This window comes from Elephas maximus, chromosome 8 (genome assembly GCF_024166365.1).
Source record: "Elephas maximus indicus isolate mEleMax1 chromosome 8, mEleMax1 primary haplotype, whole genome shotgun sequence".
NCBI lineage: Eukaryota > Metazoa > Chordata > Mammalia > Proboscidea > Elephantidae > Elephas > Elephas maximus.
This window is the reverse complement of record NC_064826.1, coordinates 26,087,378-26,108,620: the sequence shown is the minus strand read 5'-3', so window position 1 is coordinate 26,108,620 and position 21,243 is coordinate 26,087,378. Positions and strand designations below refer to the sequence as shown.

At 39.1% G+C, this 21,243-nt stretch overlaps 1 protein-coding gene across 1 annotated transcript; it reads left to right on the top strand.

Annotated features, from left to right (window-relative positions):
- Window positions 1–216: 216 nt before the first annotated feature.
- ASB15 (ankyrin repeat and SOCS box containing 15) lies at window positions 217–18,035 on the top strand. The gene is made up of 9 exons (XM_049893135.1): window positions 217–323; window positions 2,476–2,528; window positions 2,619–2,750; window positions 3,620–3,778; window positions 6,866–7,111; window positions 8,132–8,303; window positions 9,914–10,484; window positions 11,188–11,341; window positions 17,863–18,035. Exons 1-9 carry the CDS (start codon window positions 217–219, stop codon window positions 18,033–18,035), a joined length of 1,767 nt encoding a protein of 588 aa, XP_049749092.1.
- Window positions 18,036–21,243: the final 3,208 nt, after the last annotated feature.

The window sequence follows — 21,243 nt, the reverse complement described above, 5'->3', positions numbered from 1 at the left end:
GTCAGAATTGACTCAATGGCAGTGGTTTTTTTTTTTTTTTTAATTTTTTTGGTTATATAAAATATGACTTAAAATGTTAACTGCATTTATATTTATTAAATGGGGAAAGATGAATGAATTTTATTTTTTATTTTGTATCCTTCACATTAACCCTATTTGCTGATCTGTGTCATTTGCTGATTATAAAAATTGCCTCTTTCAAAATTACATCCAGACATGGATACCAATGATGAGTCTGATGAAGACCATCTTACAAGTTATGATATTCAGCTCAGTATTCAAGAGTCCATTGAAGCCAGCAAGACCACATGTTATCCTGAAAGGTAACGTCGAAATGGACTATTCTCCACAAAATGTCTTTATGACATTCATTTTGTTGTAAGATACAATGAACAATATTTGCTGACTTTCCCTTTAGGAAAATGCTTACCCTTCTTTTCTAGCAGGGAGTCTAACAGCTTTTTACAGTGGCCACTGTGCCTAGGCTTTACAATCTGTTCTTCCACAAATCACCATCTTGTGGAAAACGAAAACAACCTAAACGGGAAATTCCTAGTTGACTTTGTGATTGCATAGGGTTGCCTATTTTGTAAATTAATATGGAATCAAAAAAGACAATGGGCAGTTTGGACAAATTTGCCAGTATAGTTAATACAACTAAATGGATAGACAGAGGTCTGTACATTCTAGAGCACATTCTGCTACTGACTCAGGTAACCCTTTATATGTTACGGATTTCATTTTCGCATCTTTAAAATGTGGAAAAGCGTGCTAATCCACCTTAACCACCCCTTAAATTCAATGAATGGGAGAACTGTGGGTTTTTTATTATATACAATGAAGTAACATGTAAACCACAATTTATTTACTTACTTACTATCTAAAAAAAAAAATCGAGATGATACCAAAAACAAAAGCAAACTTATTGCCATTAAGTCAATTCCAACTCTTAGCGAATAGGACAGAGTAGAACTGCCCCTAGGGTTTCCAAGAAGCAGCTGGTGGATTTGAACTGCCGATGTTCTTGGTTAGCAGCTGAGCTCTTAACCACTATACGACCAAGGCTCCTAAGATGGAGGTAAATAAACATAAAATTGATGTTCTATGTTAGCAGGAGCTGTTGAATCTAAAACTCCAGAAGTTTCCGTTTTGAACAATACACATTATACTTCTGACCAATATGAATTTTAGTTTACCTGTACATTCTATGGAAACCCTGGTGGTGTAGTGGTTAAATGCTATGGCTGCTAACCAAAGGGTCAGTAGTTCGAATCCGCCAGGCGCTCCTTGGAAACTCTATGGGGCAGTTCTCCTCTGTCCTGTAGGGTCGCTATGAGTCAGAATCGACTTGACGGCACTGGGTTTGGTTTTTTTTGGTTTGGTACATTTATTTAGAATCCTGTATTCTGAAATTTAGTAGTGTTTTTGTATAGATTCAGTATTTTTTTAAAATAGATATATTACATTTAAATTTCTTGGTTTTTAAGTCTTTCCCTTATCTCCAGCGGATTCTAGAACCTTAGAATTTCCAGGAAAGCATTAATGATCCTAGAATGCTAGTAGATGTCTCTGCTTTTAATAGAGTTAAATAAAACCGGTTAAACCAGTTACTGTCAGGTTGAATCCGACTCATGGCGACCTCATTTATGTCAGAGCAGAACTGTGCCCCGTAAGGTTCTCAATGGCTGCTTTTTTTGAAAGTAGGTTATTAGGCATTTCTTCTGAGGAGCCTCTGGGCAGACTCAACCCACCAATCTTTTGGTTAGCAGCCGGGCAAATTAACCATTTGCATTACCCGAGGACTCTAGAGTTAAATAAAATTGTTATGAAATACCTTGTCTCCATTGAATAAACACACATACACACCAGAGAAGGCCATGAGGGTTTAAATCACAACCTTCTGGGACAGTGATTGGACGTTTGGGAGTTTTTACTTGTGGATCATCTATTTAAAGACTCTAATCTGCAGTGTGGACCATAAGGTTCCAAGTAAGTGACTAATTAGCAATTATTAAGTTCAAAGCAAAAAACATTTATTGAACATGGAGTTTTTTAAAGTTTGAAGAAGTCTTAGAGATCTTCCTGTTTACTCCCATCATTTCACAGATGAGGAGAGCACCATCCAGGAAGGTTAATCCTGCCCCAGGACCACAAAACCCCAAACCCAGGTCTTCTCACTGCAATTCCAATTGTTTATTCCTTTTTCATTGCTTAGAACTAACCTAAGACACAGGGTTGTAATCTTATGTATTTTAAATCTTCACTAATTTTTTTTTTTAATGTTCCTAGTTTCAGTGTATCATAAATATATTCTGGATCTGACTTCTAGACATTTACATTTTAAAGTAAATAAACTTTGTGCATGTCCTATAGATCTTGATTATAAATATGTACAAAAACTCGATATAAATTAAAATTTTCAGTTCTTTGAAGTATAAGTAGTATAAATCTGGCTTATTTTTCCTTCTCTGGTAGATTCGTACCCCTAAGTGACCAAAACAGAAGAGTTGTGAAGGCCATAAGACAAGGTAAATGGGTGTATTGTCTACCGTGGAATGGACTAGAGATTCCACCCTGCCAAGGCAGATATTTGTTATCTGCTCCTGTGTTTAATTTAGGTCACATTCTTGAGCTGCAGGACTATGTGAAATATAAATATGCATTGGATGAAGCTGATGAAAAAGGATGGTTTCCATTGCATGAAGCTGTTGTTCAACCCATTCAACAAATACTTGAAATTGTTCTGGATGGTAAGGGAACATAAAAACTCTTTGACCAAACTGGAGCAAGAATGCAGAACTGTGAATGTCCCTAATGAACATAAAAAGCAAAAAAGAAAGAAAGAAATCAGAGAAAGATTATTTGGCAGTACCCGTGTCTTAAATTCGGATTACAAAATTAGCAGATTTGGTCAGGTTCAGAGTTCACCCTTTGCAACCTTCTGTCTACGACCGTGACTTGGGTTGGTGGGAAGCTATGGTTATTGCCAGAAAAACAGTAACGGTTGGTGCATATCATGGATTCATTGATTTGAATGTAAAGCTTTCTTCTTTTGGAAGCCAGTTTTTAATTTTTCATCCTGAACTGTATCTTGAGATAATAAATTTCACAAGATTATTATATAGCTTGAGGATACTTAAAATGTTTGCCCTTATAGTACATTATTTTTACCTAATGTAAACATTAACTAATATTGTGATAAATCAATCCAGTGATAAGCATTAATAATAATTTTGATGCTCCATTTATAAAACACTACCCTAAAAAAAAAAAAAAAAAACACTACCCTATATTTCAACTTTCACTGTTGCTCCCTAGTTCTGTGTTCTAGTAGATGGTAGATATTTGGTAATGACAGTTAGCAAGCAAGCAAACAAACAAACAAAAAACCTTGGAACACAGTTGTTAGTTTTCTAGCTGTCAATTTGATGAGCAAATCCACATTCATCTACTTAGACTCAACATCATTGGGTAAACGTTAATCAGATCTCCTTTTAGTCTTCTCTTTTCTATCAATTGATTATTTAGTCAAATATATATAATACTGGTTTATTCTGATCTGTGTGATATGCTTTAAGTAAAACTTTTAACTTTTCAACACAATGCTCTCATGTCTCAGCATCCTATAAGACACTCTGGGAGTTCAAGACCCATGATGGAGAAACACCCTTGACTTTGGCAGTCAAAGCTGGTCTGGTGGAAAACGTAAGAACTTTACTAGAAAAGGGAGTGTGGCCCGACACCAACAATGACAAAGGAGAGACGCCCCTTCTGATTGGTAAATGACCTTTTTTCTAGAACTGTGATCATTTGAGATAAATAATAAATATTCTGTATTTATTAGAAACCACTGTATATTGGCTGGAATTATAAGACCTCATCTCTTTCCAAGCCCTGAGCCCCTCTCCAAGCCCCACCTCACCTGTCCTATGATTTATTTGTCCCATCACACAAAAAGGTCAAATGTGAAAAATAATTACATTCTTCAGCATCAAAGTATAGAGTATAACTAGCCAGGAGAGACCCAAAATAGGAATTTTATGAGGCCAGTGCTTTAAAAAAAGTGCCTTAGATGGCAAAAAAAAAAAGTGACTTTTGGTTCCTCCAGGACTCCCTTCTCCATTTGCCATCTGGGCCTGGCCTTTATTTACAGTACTGTGATATATTACAGTTATGTTACACAGACATTGTCTGAGTGGTAGTTAATCTGATTTGTGACGATCTGACACTTCTTAAGGGTTTTTGCCCTCGAATTCCCTGTCTACCCACCCCAGGGAGCTGGTGTCACCTTTCTCTAGTTGGATAGCCCCGAGATTATTCCGGACAGTGGGCCACAGTAGGAGGAAGCCCAGGGGACGGTTGGCACAACATCTTGGTTCCATTGCCTTCCATTACCCATGACCTTCCACCATTTATAGCTCAGTTCATTTGACTTCAGACATTTTCTTTTTCACAAATCAATACACACCTTCTTCATCCCCATCTCCTCTTTCAATTTTCCAGTCCTTGTCAAGAAACCGTGGAAAAAGCTTTCTTCTCTATTTATGTTTTATGAGTCAGGAAATAATCCAACTCATAGCTGACAATAAGTAAATTACATCAACAAAGCACATCTATCAAAAGAAAGAAAGTGACAGTAACTTAAAAAGGAATGTGTCATCTGACTCTAAAGTGTTCAAAAGTACCTAGAATCTGTGCAAATTTTTCTAATTCCTTGAACTCTTAAGCTTAAGCCTGATTTTTTTTAAGCATTAGTATTAAAGATATATGCTTTTTTTTACTTAAGAAAGTGAATTCGGTTTTTTTGTTTGTTTTGTGTTTTATTAGTTATGTTACACCAGTACTATACCTACTAATTTTCACTATTTCAGCCATTTCTTTGTTAAGAATGTCTTTGTGGGTTAGCTTGGGTGGGGTTCTTCACCATATACTTTATTATTTCTGTGAGAAATCTATTCTTAGTCCCCCAAATTAAATTACAAGTGAAGTTTTGGTTTTAAAACAAAATTAAGTTGAAGACTGCCTCTATATGTTGTTATGTTCATTATGAAAGACTAATACCTCATCAACACATTCTCTGAGTCAAAAAAAAGAAGTAGGAATGCTCAGGCTATGATTTTATTATCTCTCCCCTCTTTAATACTCCCCTTTAATGCATTTTTCTAATCAGAAAAAATGCAATCAGAACAAGAAGATACATGAGGACACATTCCTTTGGTTCGTTTAACTTGCTTAATGTTTGTTCCTCCCCAGCACCAGCTAGGATGAGGTAATTCCCCGCAATTAGAGCTGCCAGTGGCAGCTGGACAATTCAGAGAACCTCATTTGTCACTAGACTCTGCTTTAGACCATGAGCAAGAGAAAAACTGAAATCCCGCTGCAGTGACGGCTTGCTTGCTTTCAAATGAAGTAGGCAAAGTTTGTCTTCATCCTCCTAGTATGACTTTTGGAGCTCTCCCCTCACCTTGGCCTTAGCCTTTCGGCCTTCGGCCTCCTGGCGGCCCAGGATATTCTACGAGGCCTCACATCTCCACCTACCTTTCTCAGCAAAGGCCCAGACTATGAGTCTCTTTAGACAGAAGACAGCCCAGGCTTCACCACAAGTGAGAGCCAACTCTGTCTTTTCCCTGTTGTCCATGGTGCCTAACACAGTGCATTTTATGTGTTGTCGTTATTATTAGGTGTTGTCGAGTTGATTTTTGACTCATAGCAACCCCGTACACAGACTAGAACTGCCCCATAGAGCTTTCTAGCTGTAATCAGAGTGACAGATCTTTCTCCCATGGAGCCACTGGGTGAGTTTGAACTGCACAGCAAGAACTTACTAACTGAATGTAAGAAGAGAAGAGAAAGAAACTATGTTAACTCCATTTACAGGGAATAGCACTCACTCACCCTGCTGTTTCTTATTAAGATTTTTTTCTTATTGATAAGAAAAATGTGTTAGAACTGACAATTTTTTAATAATCCAAAGGAAATAAAACTTTTCAGAGTGTAATTTCAGCTATTCGATACAAGCAGATGCGGAGAGAGACATCTGATTTGGTGAACCCCTTAACTCCTAACTGTCACACACTTCACCCATTTAGAAAAACATGACCTACCTAGATTCTAAACAGTCCTGTTGGTGATCCTCCACTAAATGTATGGAAAAGAGAAGCCTATTTAATACTGACTGTCATCTTTGGTAAGGAGCCCTGGTGGCGTGGTGGTTAAAGCAATTGACTGCTAACAGAAAGGTGGATGGTTCGAAACCACCAGTGGCTCTGCAGGAGAAAGATGTGGCAGTCTGCTTCCGTAGAGATTTACAGCCTTGGAAGCCCTGTGGGGTCGCTGTAAGTTGGACTGGACAGCAGTGGGTGGGTCATCTTTGGCGGGAAAACAAAACAAAACCCTGTTTCTGGGGGTGAAAATGCATCTACAGGACACTGAAGTGATGAAATGGTATTAATGAAATTTGTTACCACTTACTGAGCTCCTATGATGTACTAGGTGCCATACTAAGCATTTTACATACATTATTTAATTTATGCAATCTTACCATGGCTATGGTTTCCATTTTGTTGCTGAAGAAATTGAAGCTTAAAAAGGGTACACACAATATCCTGTGCTAGTGATGGGTACTATTTTTCGTGGAACCCTTAAACCCCTCTTCAGGGTCTTAAAGAAGAGGCAGTATCAGCTTGTGTACTTACACCCCACAATAGAAATTTGGGTACGAGAAATAAAAGGATAGGCCTTATAGAGGTAAAAAGAAGAGCTATTATCTACCTTGACATTAGACTTGGTAATTAGATTAATACCGTTTCAGGGATTCATGTTATTAGGCCTGCTGTTGACAATTCTTTTTAAACTCATTTTCCAGCTATAAAAAAGGGCTCCTACGACATGGTATCTGCTCTGATTAAACACAACACTAGCCTTGACCAGCCCTGTGTCAAGCGATGGTCAGCAATGCATGAAGCAGCCAAACAGGGTCGCGAAGACATCATAGCTCTGCTGCTAAGCCACGGGGGAAATGTCCACCTGAGAGACGGATTCGGAGTCACACCCTTAGGCGTTGCTGCCGAGTATGGCCACTGCGATGTGTTAGAGCACCTAATCCACAAAGGTGTGTGAAAAGGATTACACCTTTCTGACTGTTCTCCTCCCTCTCTGACTCTCCTTTTCTCCCTCCTCGGTGACTCTTCTTCCTCCCCTAATGTAAGTGGGCATCAGGCTTTAGTATACAGCCCTCTTTCTAGACCCCTGTTCCACAACGTAATTAAGTAATATCCAATGCCTAACCCTGATCACAGTCTCTACAAACAGCCAATTTTCACAAAGGTGGTTCACCAGGATCTCACACTCATCTTCTAAACAAAATTCCTCCTCTGTTCCCACTTCCTATGTAGTAATTTCTCTCAACCAAGACTAAAACCTTGGGTTTTCTCTAATACCTCCATCACATTCTTTCCTATATTCAGTCATTTGCCAAGTCCTATAGCTTCTCCCTCACCCGTCCCCACCTTTGCAATCCCCCCCGCCTTTCTCGCATCTTCCCTGAACTAGTGCAGTTGTTTCTTAACCTTTCTCCGGGTTTCTGGTCTTATCATCAGAGAATCCATATGACATCCTACAACTCAGTACTGTGCACTCAGGGACAGCTACAATAAAACTGTTCAAAAACTCCTCAGTGGCTTCCTACTGCCCACTGAATCATGTACAGGTCCCCACACCATTACCCTGAATTGTTTTTCTGGGTTTATCCCTCATTACTCCCCAGAGGCACCTCGAAAGAAAGGCCTGGTGATCTACTGCTGAAAAATCAACCACTGAAAACACTGTGGAGCATAGTTCTACCCTTACACGTATGGGGTCACCCTAAGTCGGCATCAGAAACCCTGGTGGTATAGTGGTTAAGAGCTACGGCTGCTAATAAAAAGGTCAGCAGTTCAAATCCACCAGGCAGTCTGGAAATCCTATGGGACAGTTCTACTCTGTCCTGTAGGGTTGCTATGAGTCAGAATCGACTCGATGACAACGAGTTTGTTTGTTTTTTGGTTTTTCAGTCAAAATCATCTCGATGGCAACTGGCTTCATCTTGACAATTTGTCCAGTTATCGTTATGCCACATGTGTTCTCTTGCTAGGTGGTGATGTATTTGCCTTGGCGGATGATGGAGCGTCAGTGTTGTTTGAGGCTGCAGGAGGGGGCAATCCAGATTGCATTTCCCTCCTGCTGGAATATGGGGGAAGTGGAAATGTACCTAACAGAGCGGGACATCTCCCTATACACCGAGCTGCCTACGAGGGACATTATCTGTGAGTAGTAAATCAGGGCAATGATTTTAAGATAAAAATGCAAGATGAGATATGCAGGATAATCACAAGTCTCTCTATAATAGCCTCCGAAATCCAAAATATTCACAATGGCGGTATTTAGATATTTAGAACTCATCTGATTTTTCACCTCCTTTTTATCTTCTTATCCTTTATAAAATGTCCATGAGGATCATATACTACTTTTAGAATGAAAAGAGAATCATTTTTATAAGGAAGTTAAGTTATAAAGCGTGAATTCTGTATAAGCTCCACCACCACCACCACCGCTGCCCCAAGAGTGCCTCTTTGTTAAGAATGTGCTCAACAAAAGACTAAGGGGTTTCAAAAAAATTTGCCCTGTGGCTAAGGATTAAAACTGGTGACAATACTATCAGTTTTACTCCAATTGCTTATTAAAAACTTCAGGTTATTATAGTAAAGTGTCAGATATATCTTTGAGTAGACAAGTTTCATTGTAAGTTTAGATTTCTTTATAAAAATGGTTGGATACATTTTTAAATCTCAAAATGTGCCACAACCAACACGTCAGTAGAAGGCTAGTGTCATGATATTAAATTACCCACCATGATGACTTTAGGCAATTAAATATATTTCACAAGTTCAGAATCTTTGAAATAGACATTATCACTTTTAGTAGCCACTTAGTTGGGTAAGTGGCCAATAATTGATGCTACGTGACATGTTGTTAAAGTTTACCTGGATTTGTTCCCAGTGTTCATAAATTTACACATGGTAGCTCTGAATTAGGCACCAGAGATCAAGTTATCCTTGCTTGTGGTGCTTATACATGATTAGCTGGTCAGTCAAGTGTGAAATTCACAACTATTTATCACACGTACTTAGAAGCATAAACCCCTGTTAGTTATCTCCAGGGGTCTAATATAATGTTAATGGACTAATTAAGACTCCTTTCAGTTAATAATTAAATTGCAAGTTATATGGAGGCAGACAGGATGGGCATGGCAATATTAAAGGATAGATTGCTCAGGAATCAATTAAGGAGGAGTAGCGAATGAGAATTCAAAAGGCCTAAATTCTAATCATTGCCCCACATCTAACTATGTGGCTTCGGGAAAGTCGCCTCACCTCTCTGGACTTCATATTGCTCTTCTATTAAATGAAGAAGTTGAACTCAAAGATGCCCAGTGTCATTTCCAGCTCTACCTTCCTATGACTGTGATTCTGTTGGTCAAGATCATGAAGCATTCTCCTGTGGCATCACACAGGCTTACTTATATATATATATATATACACACACACTTTACTAACTAGCATTGATGGCATATAAATATTACATTGTTTAGGGAAGAATTGAAAAATGGCAAGGGTTCCTAAAGAGCCACAATACCAGGACCAAACATGTAAGACCCAGCATGTCCCCCAGGAAAGTTTAGAATGGGAAGCGAAACCAAAACTAAACTAAATGATATTATCTTGATGGACAAAGGTTAAATGCTTTAGTAGAAGATTATCTAGAAAATACAAAGGATACTAAACAAACTGTATTCATTTGCATAGTAAGAAAGATGGTTTATTTAATTTCTTGAATTTTTTTTTCACACGATGTGGATATTTAACTTTTTTTTTAGTGCTCTGAAATATCTTATCCCAGTAACATCCAAAAATGCAATCCGCAAGAGTGGACTAACACCAATTCACTCAGCAGCAGACGGACAAAATGTACAGTGCCTACAACTGCTCATTGAAAATGGTTTTGATGTCAACACTCTGCTTGCCGATCACATTTCCGAGAGCTATGACGATGGAAGGAAGACTGCGCTCTATTTTGCCGTTTCTAATAATGATATCCTATGCACAGAAGTCCTTCTGGCTGCAGGTGCAGACCCCAACCTAGATCCCCTCAACTCCCTTCTCGTGGCAGTGAGGGCCAACAATCATGAAATTGTCCGGCTGCTCCTCTCCCACGGAGCTGATGTCAATTGTTATTTTATGCACGTGAATGACACTCGTTTCCCCAGTGCCATTCAGTATGCCCTAAATGATGAGGCAATGCTCAGGCTATTGCTGAACAATGGCTACCAAGTGGAGATGTGCTTTGACTGCACGCACGGGGACATCTATGGAAACTCTTTTGTGTGGTCAGAGATAGAGGAAGAGGTACTGCCGGGATGGACATCTTCCGTCATCAAAGATAACCCGGTGAGCTACATTCTTTTCTTCTTCATATTGGGTCATCATCCTAACTCTGATAAAGTGTCACTCATTTAGGGAGACCTGGTGGCACAGTAGTTAAGAGTTACAGCCAGGTATGGCTGCTAACTGAAAGGTTAGCAGTTCAAATCCACCAGCTACTCCTTGGAAACTCTGTGGGGCAGTTCTGCCCTGTCCTAAAGGGTCAGAATGAGTTGGAATCAACTCAATGGAAACAGGTTTGGTTGTTTTTAGTTTGTTTTTGTTTACGAGAAAAGGAAAAATCAACTCTAACTTTTACATTTTCCTCTGGAATTTTTGTTTGCAATGACATGGGAATATAAACAAAGCTTGGCAAAAAAGATGTTTATTTTTCTTGAAATGGGGCGTTGATAAACTAGATGTAGAAGGATATGAAAATAGATGCAATTAATGGCTTCTGCTTATTTGGTGGAAAACTGGGGTTAGATGGAAAGGAGCATGAGTCTTCCCTGTTACGTCTACTGTAATCACATCAGAGCCATGCACACGTCTTCAGGGCTGAGAGTTTCACAGAAACAAGCAAGCAATTCATTTTTGATTCATCATGGGGAGGGATATTTCATTTCCTGCCAAAAAACCAAGATAATAATTTTCTATGACAAAACTGAATATTTCTGTATATGATATGCATATATGGTATTCCTAAATTAAATTTCACCAATTCTCTCAGTTCTGTGAGTTTATTACAGTTCCATGGATGAAACACTTGGTAGGCAGCGTCGTCCGCGTATTACTAGATTACATGGATTACGTTCCTCTGTGTGCCAAGCTGAAGTCTGCCCTAGAAGCACAGAGAGAATGGCCAGAAATCCGTCAAATACTAGGTAAAAGCTTTGCCCACAAAATTTTTATTAAGATATGTCTATGGGGGAAGTTTCTTAATGCCTTCTTCAATATTTTTCAGTGCTAATTTACTTTATTTTCAGAATTATCTGATTTTTTAAGGAAATCATTTTTAATACTTTCTCTAATGTGAGATACAAATTTTGTGCTTTTCTTGATATTTTCCAACTCTTATATGAGTAAAACTATATTAACATTCTGACTTGAACTCATGTTCTTAAAGTTAACTTCTGTAATATCATACAACAAGTAGACTGTAATCTCCATGTGGGCAGGGACCTGTTTTGTTTCTTTTTGTACTCTCCAGGCTGGCATGGTGCCTAGGAAACAGTAAATACTCAGTAAATACTATCGAGTAAATGAGTGAATGGAAGAAATTAAAATTGTCCTTTTTGACATGCTCTCTCTCAGGGCTTTACTGACAAATTCCTACCACCTAAGGTTTATATTATAGACAGGCCATTTTGTTTTTTCTAGGCAAGAGTTCTTAATTATAATCATAAAAGTGGATCAAACTTTAGAAGTTTTAATAAAAATGCATCTTAAATTACTCCAAAAAAAGTAGAAACTAGAAAAAAAGCCATAGGCTGAAGATGTTTTCTGTTTCAAAATATGAGTTTGGAAAAACGAACTTTCAAAATCCATTTGGACATTAATTTCATGGAACATAAAGAGGCATCATAGAGTTTTACATGACATTCTAAATCATCTGGCACCCTTGATATACCTAAGTAGGCCTTGAGTGTGATCTCAGAACACTGCAACAGCCTATTCTTTAGGATCAGGCAACTTCTTCGCAAATTCAGCAACATATGTTTTACAGACAAGAAGATGATACTGAAAGGTTGAACTGACTCAAGTACCATATTTGTTAGTTATAACGTTCTGTAAAGGAAAAATGAGTGATATAGTGGGTTTTCATCTAAACACTTAGTTTTAATCACAGAGTCTTATACATTTAATTAGACTATTTTGACCATGGTAGCAAGAAACATAGGCTAGTGGAGAGAATGGAGACTTTGATTGGCTGTGCAGTCTGATAATTCATCTTGATGCAGATGTGAAGGTAAGCTGGCTTTTCCCCTGGAATGAGTTCTACAACAGAACCTTGCGACTACTAAAACAGGAGTCTTAGAAAATCTGATGAACAATTTAACATTGTGAGCCTAGAGACTGAGGTGTGGGAACAGATAGGCCTAGGATGGAATGGAATTCTGGTCTTGCCTGGAAGTAGGATTGCTGGATTGCATGGTGCCTATGTCTTTCAGGGCTGATAGATTCAGAGAAACAAGCAACAAATTTATCATTTTTGTTTCATTGGGAGGAGTGTTTTTTATTTCCTATAAAAAGAGCAAGATAGTCACAGCAGCTGTGTAACCTTGAACAAGTGGTTTACCCTTGTTTGCCTAGTCTCTCCCGTTGCACAGGATGGCTGGGAGACCATTTGTCTCATAAGGTTGTTGTGGAGATTCAAAGAGAAGATGCATTTAAGTTCTTAGCATAATATCTAGAGCATTAAAAAAACAATAAATTATCTATTTTCAAAACTAAATTATTAATATTTTTATATTATTTTATTACATGGTTGTTGTTGGGCACCGTTCAGTCAATTCTGAATCATAGCGACCCCATGTGTGACAAAGTAGAACTGCCCCATAGGGTTTTCTTGGCTGTAATCTTTATGGAAGCAGATCGCCAGGTCTTTCTCCCAAAGAGCCGCTGGGTAAGTTCAAACTGCCAACCTTTGGGTTAGCAGTGGAGCACTTAACCATTTGCACTACTATGGCTCCTTTTATTACATGGTTAAAATGGAGTCCCCAGGTGGCACAAGCGGTTAAGTACTCACCTACTAACTGAAACGTCGGTGGTTCAAATCTACCCCAGAGGTTCCTCAGAAGAAAGGCCTGGCAATCTACTTTGGAAAGATCACAGCCAATGAAAACCATATGGAGCACAGTTCTACTTTGATTCACATGGGTTCACCAGGAGTCAGAACTGACTAGATGGCAGCTAGTTGGATTTGGTTTGGGTTTATATGTAAACACCTGAAATGTATATATAAAGCATGTCATGAAATCCTCACAACTTGCAGAGTTATATATTATCATTTCTACAAGTAAAAAACTAAGGCTAAGTAAAATTACAAAACAACCTGTTGTTATTATATGCCGTTGAGTCGATTCTGACTCATCGTGATCCCATGTGACAGTGTAAAACTGCCCCATAGAAATTTTTGGGCTGTAACCTTTATGAAAGCAGATGCCAGGCCTTTTCCCCAAGGAGCCAACAGGTGGGTTTGAACCAAGAACCTTTCAGTTAGCAGCCTAGTGCTTAACTGTTTGCACCACCTATGAATTCTTGAAACTGATCTGATGAGGCAGTCTTTCCTGACTGAGGCCCACACTGGGAGAGGAATCAGAATCAAGCAGGACAGGGACAAGAGAGGGTCTAGATAAACGTGAGGGTGGGAAGTACAACCAGGACACCTCAGGGAGCACACTAGAAGGATATGCCCTCAGAATACCTCAAAATTGAAAACTATTTCAAAACAAGCTAAAAGGCATAAGGAAAATGATATAAGAAATGAAACAACAACAAAAAAAAGCCATTGTCATCGAGTCAATTCCAACTCATAGCGACCCCACAGGGCAGAGTAGAACTGCCCCATAGAGTTTCCAAGGCTGTAGTCTTTACGGAAGCAGACTGCCACATCTTTCTCCCACAGAGCAGCTGGTGGACTTGAACCGCCGACCTTTTGGTTAGCACCCAAGTGCTTAACCACTGTGCCACCAGGATGTCTATAAGACATGAAGATCCATGTAAATTAGAATTAGAAAAAGTCAGAAATGAAGAAACAGATATGAGGAAAGAATTAGAAGTAAATAGAAAAAAATAATTTAAAAAATGAAGCCTAAACTAGCATGAATACAAGAATTAATGATGCAATAGATAGTACCTTAAGAAAAATAGATGAGAAGGAATAAAGTTTAAAAATGAAAGAACAGGTAAAAGAATTTGAGAAATAGTGAAAAACGTTGAAGACAGACAATGAAGGGTCCACATATGAATAATATAGTTACTGAAACAGAAGAGCACTTCAAGGGAACAGAACAAATGCAAACAACTGTATATCAAGAAAAACTTTCTGTAATATAAAAGAAAGATTTGAAACTACAGATTTCTGCCCACATACTTTGGGCATGTGGGCAAAAAGGAAGTGACATACAAGGGCAGGAAATTAGATGATTATTAAACTTGTCTTCCACACGCTTTATGCCTAAAGAATATGGAGTAACATACTGAAGAGCACACAAGGGAAGAAAGGAAACCCTGGTGGCATAGTGGTTAAGAGAGAGCTATGGCCGCTAACCAGAAGGTTGGCAGTTCAAAACACCAGGTGCTCCTTGGAAACCCTATGGGGCAGTTCTACTCTGTCCTGTAGGGTCACTGTGAGTCGGAATCGACTTGATGGCAGCGGGTTTGAATTTTTGGTACGGAAAGAAAATGTGAGCCAAGGATGCATATACAGCAAAATTGACTTCCATTATCAGTTGTCTACATGCAAGAACTCAGGCAATATTGTTTCTCTGACCATCTCCTGAGGAATCCAGTAACAAACGAGATTTGGACAACCCAAAATGACTACAGAGATTATCAGCATAAGGATTATTAACTAGTTGCCAAGGAGTCAGTTCAGACTCACGATGACCTCATGTGTGTCAGAGCAGAGCTGTGTTCCAAAGTTTTCAATGGCTGCTTTTCCAGAAGTAGATTGCCAGGCTTTTCTTCCAAGGTGCCTCTGGGTGAACTTAACCCTCCAACCTTTTGGTAATGCACCACCCAGGATTCCATTTCAGTCATACATTATTGCAAATACCCAGTGTAAGTAAGCTGATTGCTATGAGCATGGCTAACCACCGGATGTCAGGATTCCTCTAGATATATGTAAGGCAGTGTATTAGTGAAGAAGAAATTTAAATGGTAATTTTTTTAAAAGATGGATTTATTCTGCCTATTTTGGTAATAATAACTTTGCCTCAAACATCTTTGGAAAACATCGTATAAATAAAACAGACAGTGAATGTTGATAATTTCAAATATAACAGAAATGTGACCACTTTTATTACTGAAAATTGAGTGATGTTGTTGTTAGGTGCTGTTGAGTCAGTTCCGACTCACAGCGACCCTATGTACAACAGAATGAATCACTGCCTGGTCCTGAGCCATCTCCACAATCGTTGTTATGCTTGAGCCCATTGTTGCAGCCACTGTGTCAATCCACCTTGTTGAGGATCTTCCTCTTTTCCGCTGACCCTGTACTTTGCCAAGCATGATGTCCTTCTCCAGAGACTGATCCCTCCTGACAACATGTCCAAAGTATGTAAGACACAGTCTCACCATCCTTGCTTCTAAGGAGCATTCTGGCTGTACTTCTTCTAAGACAGATTTGTTCGTTCTTTTGGCAGTCTGTGGTATGTTCAGCATTCTTTGCTAAGACCACAATTCAAAGGCATCAACTCTTCTTTGGTCTTCCTTATTCATTGTGCAGCTTTCACATGCATATGATGTGATTGAAAATACCATGGCTTGGGTCAGGTGCACTTTAGTCTTCAAGGTGACATCTTTGCTCTTCAACACTTTAGAGAGGTCCTTTGCAGCAGATTTACCCAAGGCAATGCATCTTTGGAATTCTTGACTGCCACTTCCATGGGTGTTGATGGTGGATCCAAGTAAAATGAAATCCTTGACAACTTCAATCTTTTCTCCATTTATCATGATGTTGCTCATTGGTCCAGTTGTAAGGATTTTTGTTTTCTTTATGTTGAGGTGCAATCCATACTGAAGGCTGTGGTCCTTGATCTTCATTAGTAAGTGCTTCAAGTCCTCTTCACTTTCAGCAAGCAAGGTTGTGTCATCTGCATAACGCAGGTTGTTAATGAGTCTTCCTCCAATCCTGATGCCCCGTTCTTCTTCAGATAGTCCAGCTTCTGTATTATTTGTTCAGCATACAGACTAAATAGGTATGGTGAAAGAATACAACCCTGACGCACACCTTTCCTGACTTTAATCCAATCAGTATCCCCTTGTTCTGTCTGAACAACTGCCTCTTGATCTATGTAAAAGTTCCTCATGAGCACAATTAAGCGTTCTGGAATTCCCATTCCTCACAGTGTTATCCATAGTTTGTTATGATCCACATAGTCAAATGCCTTTGCATAGTCAATAAAACACAGGTAAACATCCTTCTGGTATTCTCTGCCTTCAATTGAGTGGTAGTTAACATTTATTGAGTGGTTACAATGTACAAAGCACTTTTCTAATACTTTACATGAATTTGGAAACCCTGGTGATGTAGTGGTTAAGAGCTATGGCTGCTAACCAAAAAGGTAGGCAGTTCAAACCTACCAGGCCTCCTTGGAAACTGTATGGGGCAGTTCTACTCTGTCCTATAGGGTCGCTAAGAGTCATACTCGACTCAATGGCAGTGGGTTTGGTTTGTTGGTTTTTATATGAATTAATTTATTCGATCTTCAAACCACCCATGAAGTAGGTCCCATTTTTATCCACATTTCAAAGATGAGAATACAGAGATCCCAGAGGTTAGGTAACTTGTCCAAGCTCACACACAACTGGCAGAGCCAGGATTTTAACCAAAGCCAACTGAGTTCAGGGCCCATGACCTAAGCCTTTTCATGCCTTCATTAAAAACAAACTACAAATAGTTGCCATCAAGTCAGTTCCAACTCATGGCAGCTCCATTTGTGTGTCAGAGTAGTACTGTGCTCCACGGGGTTTTCAATGGCTGACTTTTTGGAAGTAGCTCATCAGGCTTTTCTTCTGAGTCACCTCTGGGTGGACTTGTTCCACCAACCTTTTGGTTAGCAGCAAGCACCCCCACTCCTTCATACTGCAGGTGTGTTGTATTGATATTGTAACTGCAATACAGATAACAAGGTAAGAACTGAAAATAAAGACTAAAGTCACATATTTGAGAAATGTTAGTTTTTGGGGGGGAAATATAAAATGTTCGGCCATCAGGCACTGGAAACAAATCTAAGATTGCATCATGGAGATATGGAATTATTTGCATCAGAAGTTTTCTGGATAATCGTTCCGCAGAAATATGGGTCGAAGAGAGAGGAAGTAAGGAGATACATTTCCAGAACACTCAGTTCTAAAAAGTAAAGAGAAGGAGATGTGAACATTTGCTTTCTTAAACCAAGCCCATTCATTCATGACATTCTAGTTGAATACCGAGTATGTACTGAACACTCTTCTTCTTGGTACAGATGGACTAAATCTCAGCCCTCATGAAGCTTACATTCTAGGGGAGTGGTCTAGAATGTTTAAATACCATCTGAATTTTGCTTAGAGTCACCAGTTTCTAAAAGTGTACACTTTTCCAGAATGACAATGTCCATTACTACTCTGAAACAGTCTGTATCTAACAGGTCAATCCGCTAATACTGTTTTCACTCTTTGTTTTTCCCATTCCTTTTAGAGAATCCTTGTTCGTTAAAGCATTTGTGTCGGCTAAAAATTCGAAGACTTCTGGGTCTCCAGCGCCTCTGCCAGCCAGCTTCCATGGAGAAGCTTCGTCTACCACCAACTATACAAAGATATATATTATTTAAAGAGTATGATCTATATGGACAACAGTTGAAATTGCCATAACTGAAAAATAATATTTCACAGTGTGATTTTTTTTAACTTACTCCCTCAAGAATGTCTTTGGAATTATCTCATATCCTTAAGTGTATGTAAATCCATTGGCAATTTTATAGGTGGATCACGTGTTCAAAGAGAACACCATGTTTTACATCTTAAGAGATCTTTAAATTGTGATTTTTTTAAGATAGTGAATATTTTGTATTTGATTTTCTATTATGTATCTTTGCTCCCTATCAAGTGGCTCCTACCTGGAAACATTATCCATGATCAAGTCTCTCCTACATTCAAAAGACAAGAAAACAAACAAATAACCACTGTTGCAAACCCACAGCTCCTCCTATTGCTGGCCCATTTCTCTCGTCTCTTGTAGTCACGCTAAGTGAAAGAGCACCTTCCTCCCTGCAGGTTCACACACTGTCATCTGACTTCTGTTCCCTCTCCTGCTCTGCTCAGGGTCCCTAAGTGACATTCTTCAGTCCTGATCTCATCGGTTCCTGCAGCATTCGAGACTGTTGCCTGCTCCCTCCATGAAAGGGTCTCTTCCCTGGGTCTTCATGACACCTTGCCCTCCTGGCTCTTCTCTCACCTCCCTGGACACTTTGTCTCCGGCTCCTTTCTGCATTGCTCATCTCCTGCCAATCCTTTCATGCCGGGCTTCCTAATGACAGGTCTTAAATCATTTTCTCTTTGTATACTATGTTCACTGGGAAATTTTAACCACTTCTATGATTTTAATTACTATCTATCTGCTGCAAAATTTCTATCTGAAGCTCAAGTCTTTTTCTTACATGCTTTAGGCCTATGTAGACACTTGGCCTCTAATGGACATTTGAACACAAAGATACCTCAAATTCAACATCTCCAACCTGAACTCACTGTCTTCCTCCACAAGTAGGCTCCTTCCCTTGTATTCTCTAGTTTAGTAGGCAACACAATCATCAATCTAGTTTCCCACAGCAAAAGCCTAGACATCAGCCTTAACCCCTTCTCCCCCCATTTTCCTTATATAGTACAACAAATCACCAAATCCTGTTACATTTATCTCTTGAAGTTACCTTCTTCCATTCAGTCCCACTGACTGGGTCCTGATGCCATTCTCTCTAGTTTCCTGGGAAATGACAGTGCTGCCTAGCTGGCCTCCCTGCCTGCTTTCTCATCCACATTCTACACACAGCCTCCCAGAGCCATCTTTTATGAATATAAACATCACTCTCCTCCTTGAAATCATTCCCATTGCTCTTAGGATAAAGTCCAAACTTCTTACATGGCCCTTCACCATCTATCTCTTGCCTTCCTCTTTAGCTGTTATTTCTTGATGTCCCCCTCTGACCCCTCCCCTTTAACCATAGTAAACATTCATCTAGAAGTTTATTCTTTGAACAGTGATTCCCAGACTTCTAGGTTTTATCTGCCAGTAGTTTCTGTTTTGTTAGGTTTGTAAACATGGTAGTCTATTTTTAAAAATGCCATCTATTATCACAGTTATTTCCCAAAAGAGAGGCCATTTTAATGCCAGAGAGTAAGATGGCCATAACCTCGTTCACTAAAATTGAATGACTCTAGCTTTGAAAAGACTGCCCACATTATGCTCATTTTACCATGGATGGCTGAACATTTCATTCTTGCCTGACGAGTATCTGAGGACTTTAGTTTGGGAACCACTGCTATAGACTAGACCGTACGCTCTTGTACCTTTGGCCCTTGCATTTCTTTCTCCCTCTGCCTGGAACCCTCTTTTCACCTCCATCTACCCAGCTGCCTCTTACCCTGCAGGTCCCAGCTTAGATGGTACTTCCTTTCAGACGGTAGGCCTCAGGACAGCACTCCTCATACTGTATGATGTTCCCACCTGGCTTCCCCACTAGACTGTAAGCTCTATGAGGGCAGGGTCTATGTGTCTCTTATTTCCCAGTGTTCCTTCAGGGCCAAACACATTCCCTAGAGCACCGGAAGAATTTAAGAATTATTTATTGAATATATTAAATGAGTAAATGTTATATAAGACCCACCCAAAACTATCAGTGATCTCATGGTAAAATGATAGTTTTATAATCTCTGAATTGGTTATGTAATTGTAATAATGTAGTTTTTTAGATTTTTAATCATGTGGTACTGTATTTATTTTATCATAAGAGTTACTCATTCTTTCAATAGTAATACCTTACTGGTTTGTAAATTTTTCAAATTGTAAATTTTCTCTTTTAAAGACAAATAAGCATTAAAAAATAACTAAAATCAGGACTATGATTTTTAACCTCTCGTATTCCCTGGAGGATATATTTTTACAGAAATTAAACTGGAATGTATTTAAGTTGAACTGTGATTTTTTATGTATAATATTTCATGATGTCTCTGTTGCTTTCCTACTTGTGTTAACATGCATTGTTTCCTAGAAATATTGCTACAAATAAATAAATGATGATGATGATGTAGGTCTGATATGTGATACCTCAGATACTTAATAGACTCTAGTATAGGAGGGACCAGTCCCTGGAGAAGGACATCATGCTTGGTAGAGTAGAGCGTCATCGATAAAGAGGAAGACCCTTAACAAGATGGATTGACACAGTGGCTGCAATGATGGGCTCAGCCATAACGATGGCGAGGACGGCACAGGCCCAGGCAGTGTTTGTTCTGTTGTACAGAAGGTCACTGTAAGTTGGAACCGACTCAATGGCACCTAACAACAACAACAATACACTAAAGTTGTGACATTTTCCTCAATATATTTTTGTGGAAACACATTTAAGATGCTGCAGATATGAAATAAACATGCTATAGATTTTGAAAGTGGCTCCTTTGGTATTTGTGAACCAGGAGAAAAATGCATCCTACAAAACTGATGCCATTGCTGTATCCAAAACAGATTTGAACTTTCTGTTACTGTGTTTGGACTTTTATAAAAGTGGGTATTTCTGTCCTTTTGTTTTAAGTGTGATGGATGGTAAGGGGAGGCAATTTTTATATAATGAGGATTCTGTTTCCCCTAGAGTATGACACTTTATCCAGGAGCAGGCAACAGCTGCTTCTTCTGGGAGCCTTTGTTGCTGTGTGCTATCGAGTCAATTTTCGACTCATAGCGACCCCTTGTGACAGAGTAGGACTGCCCTGTAGGGTTTTCTAGGCTGTAATCTCTATGAGAGCAGATCACCACATCCTTCTCCTGTGGATTCAAACTGCTAGCCTTTCGGTTAGCAGCAGAGCACTTAAC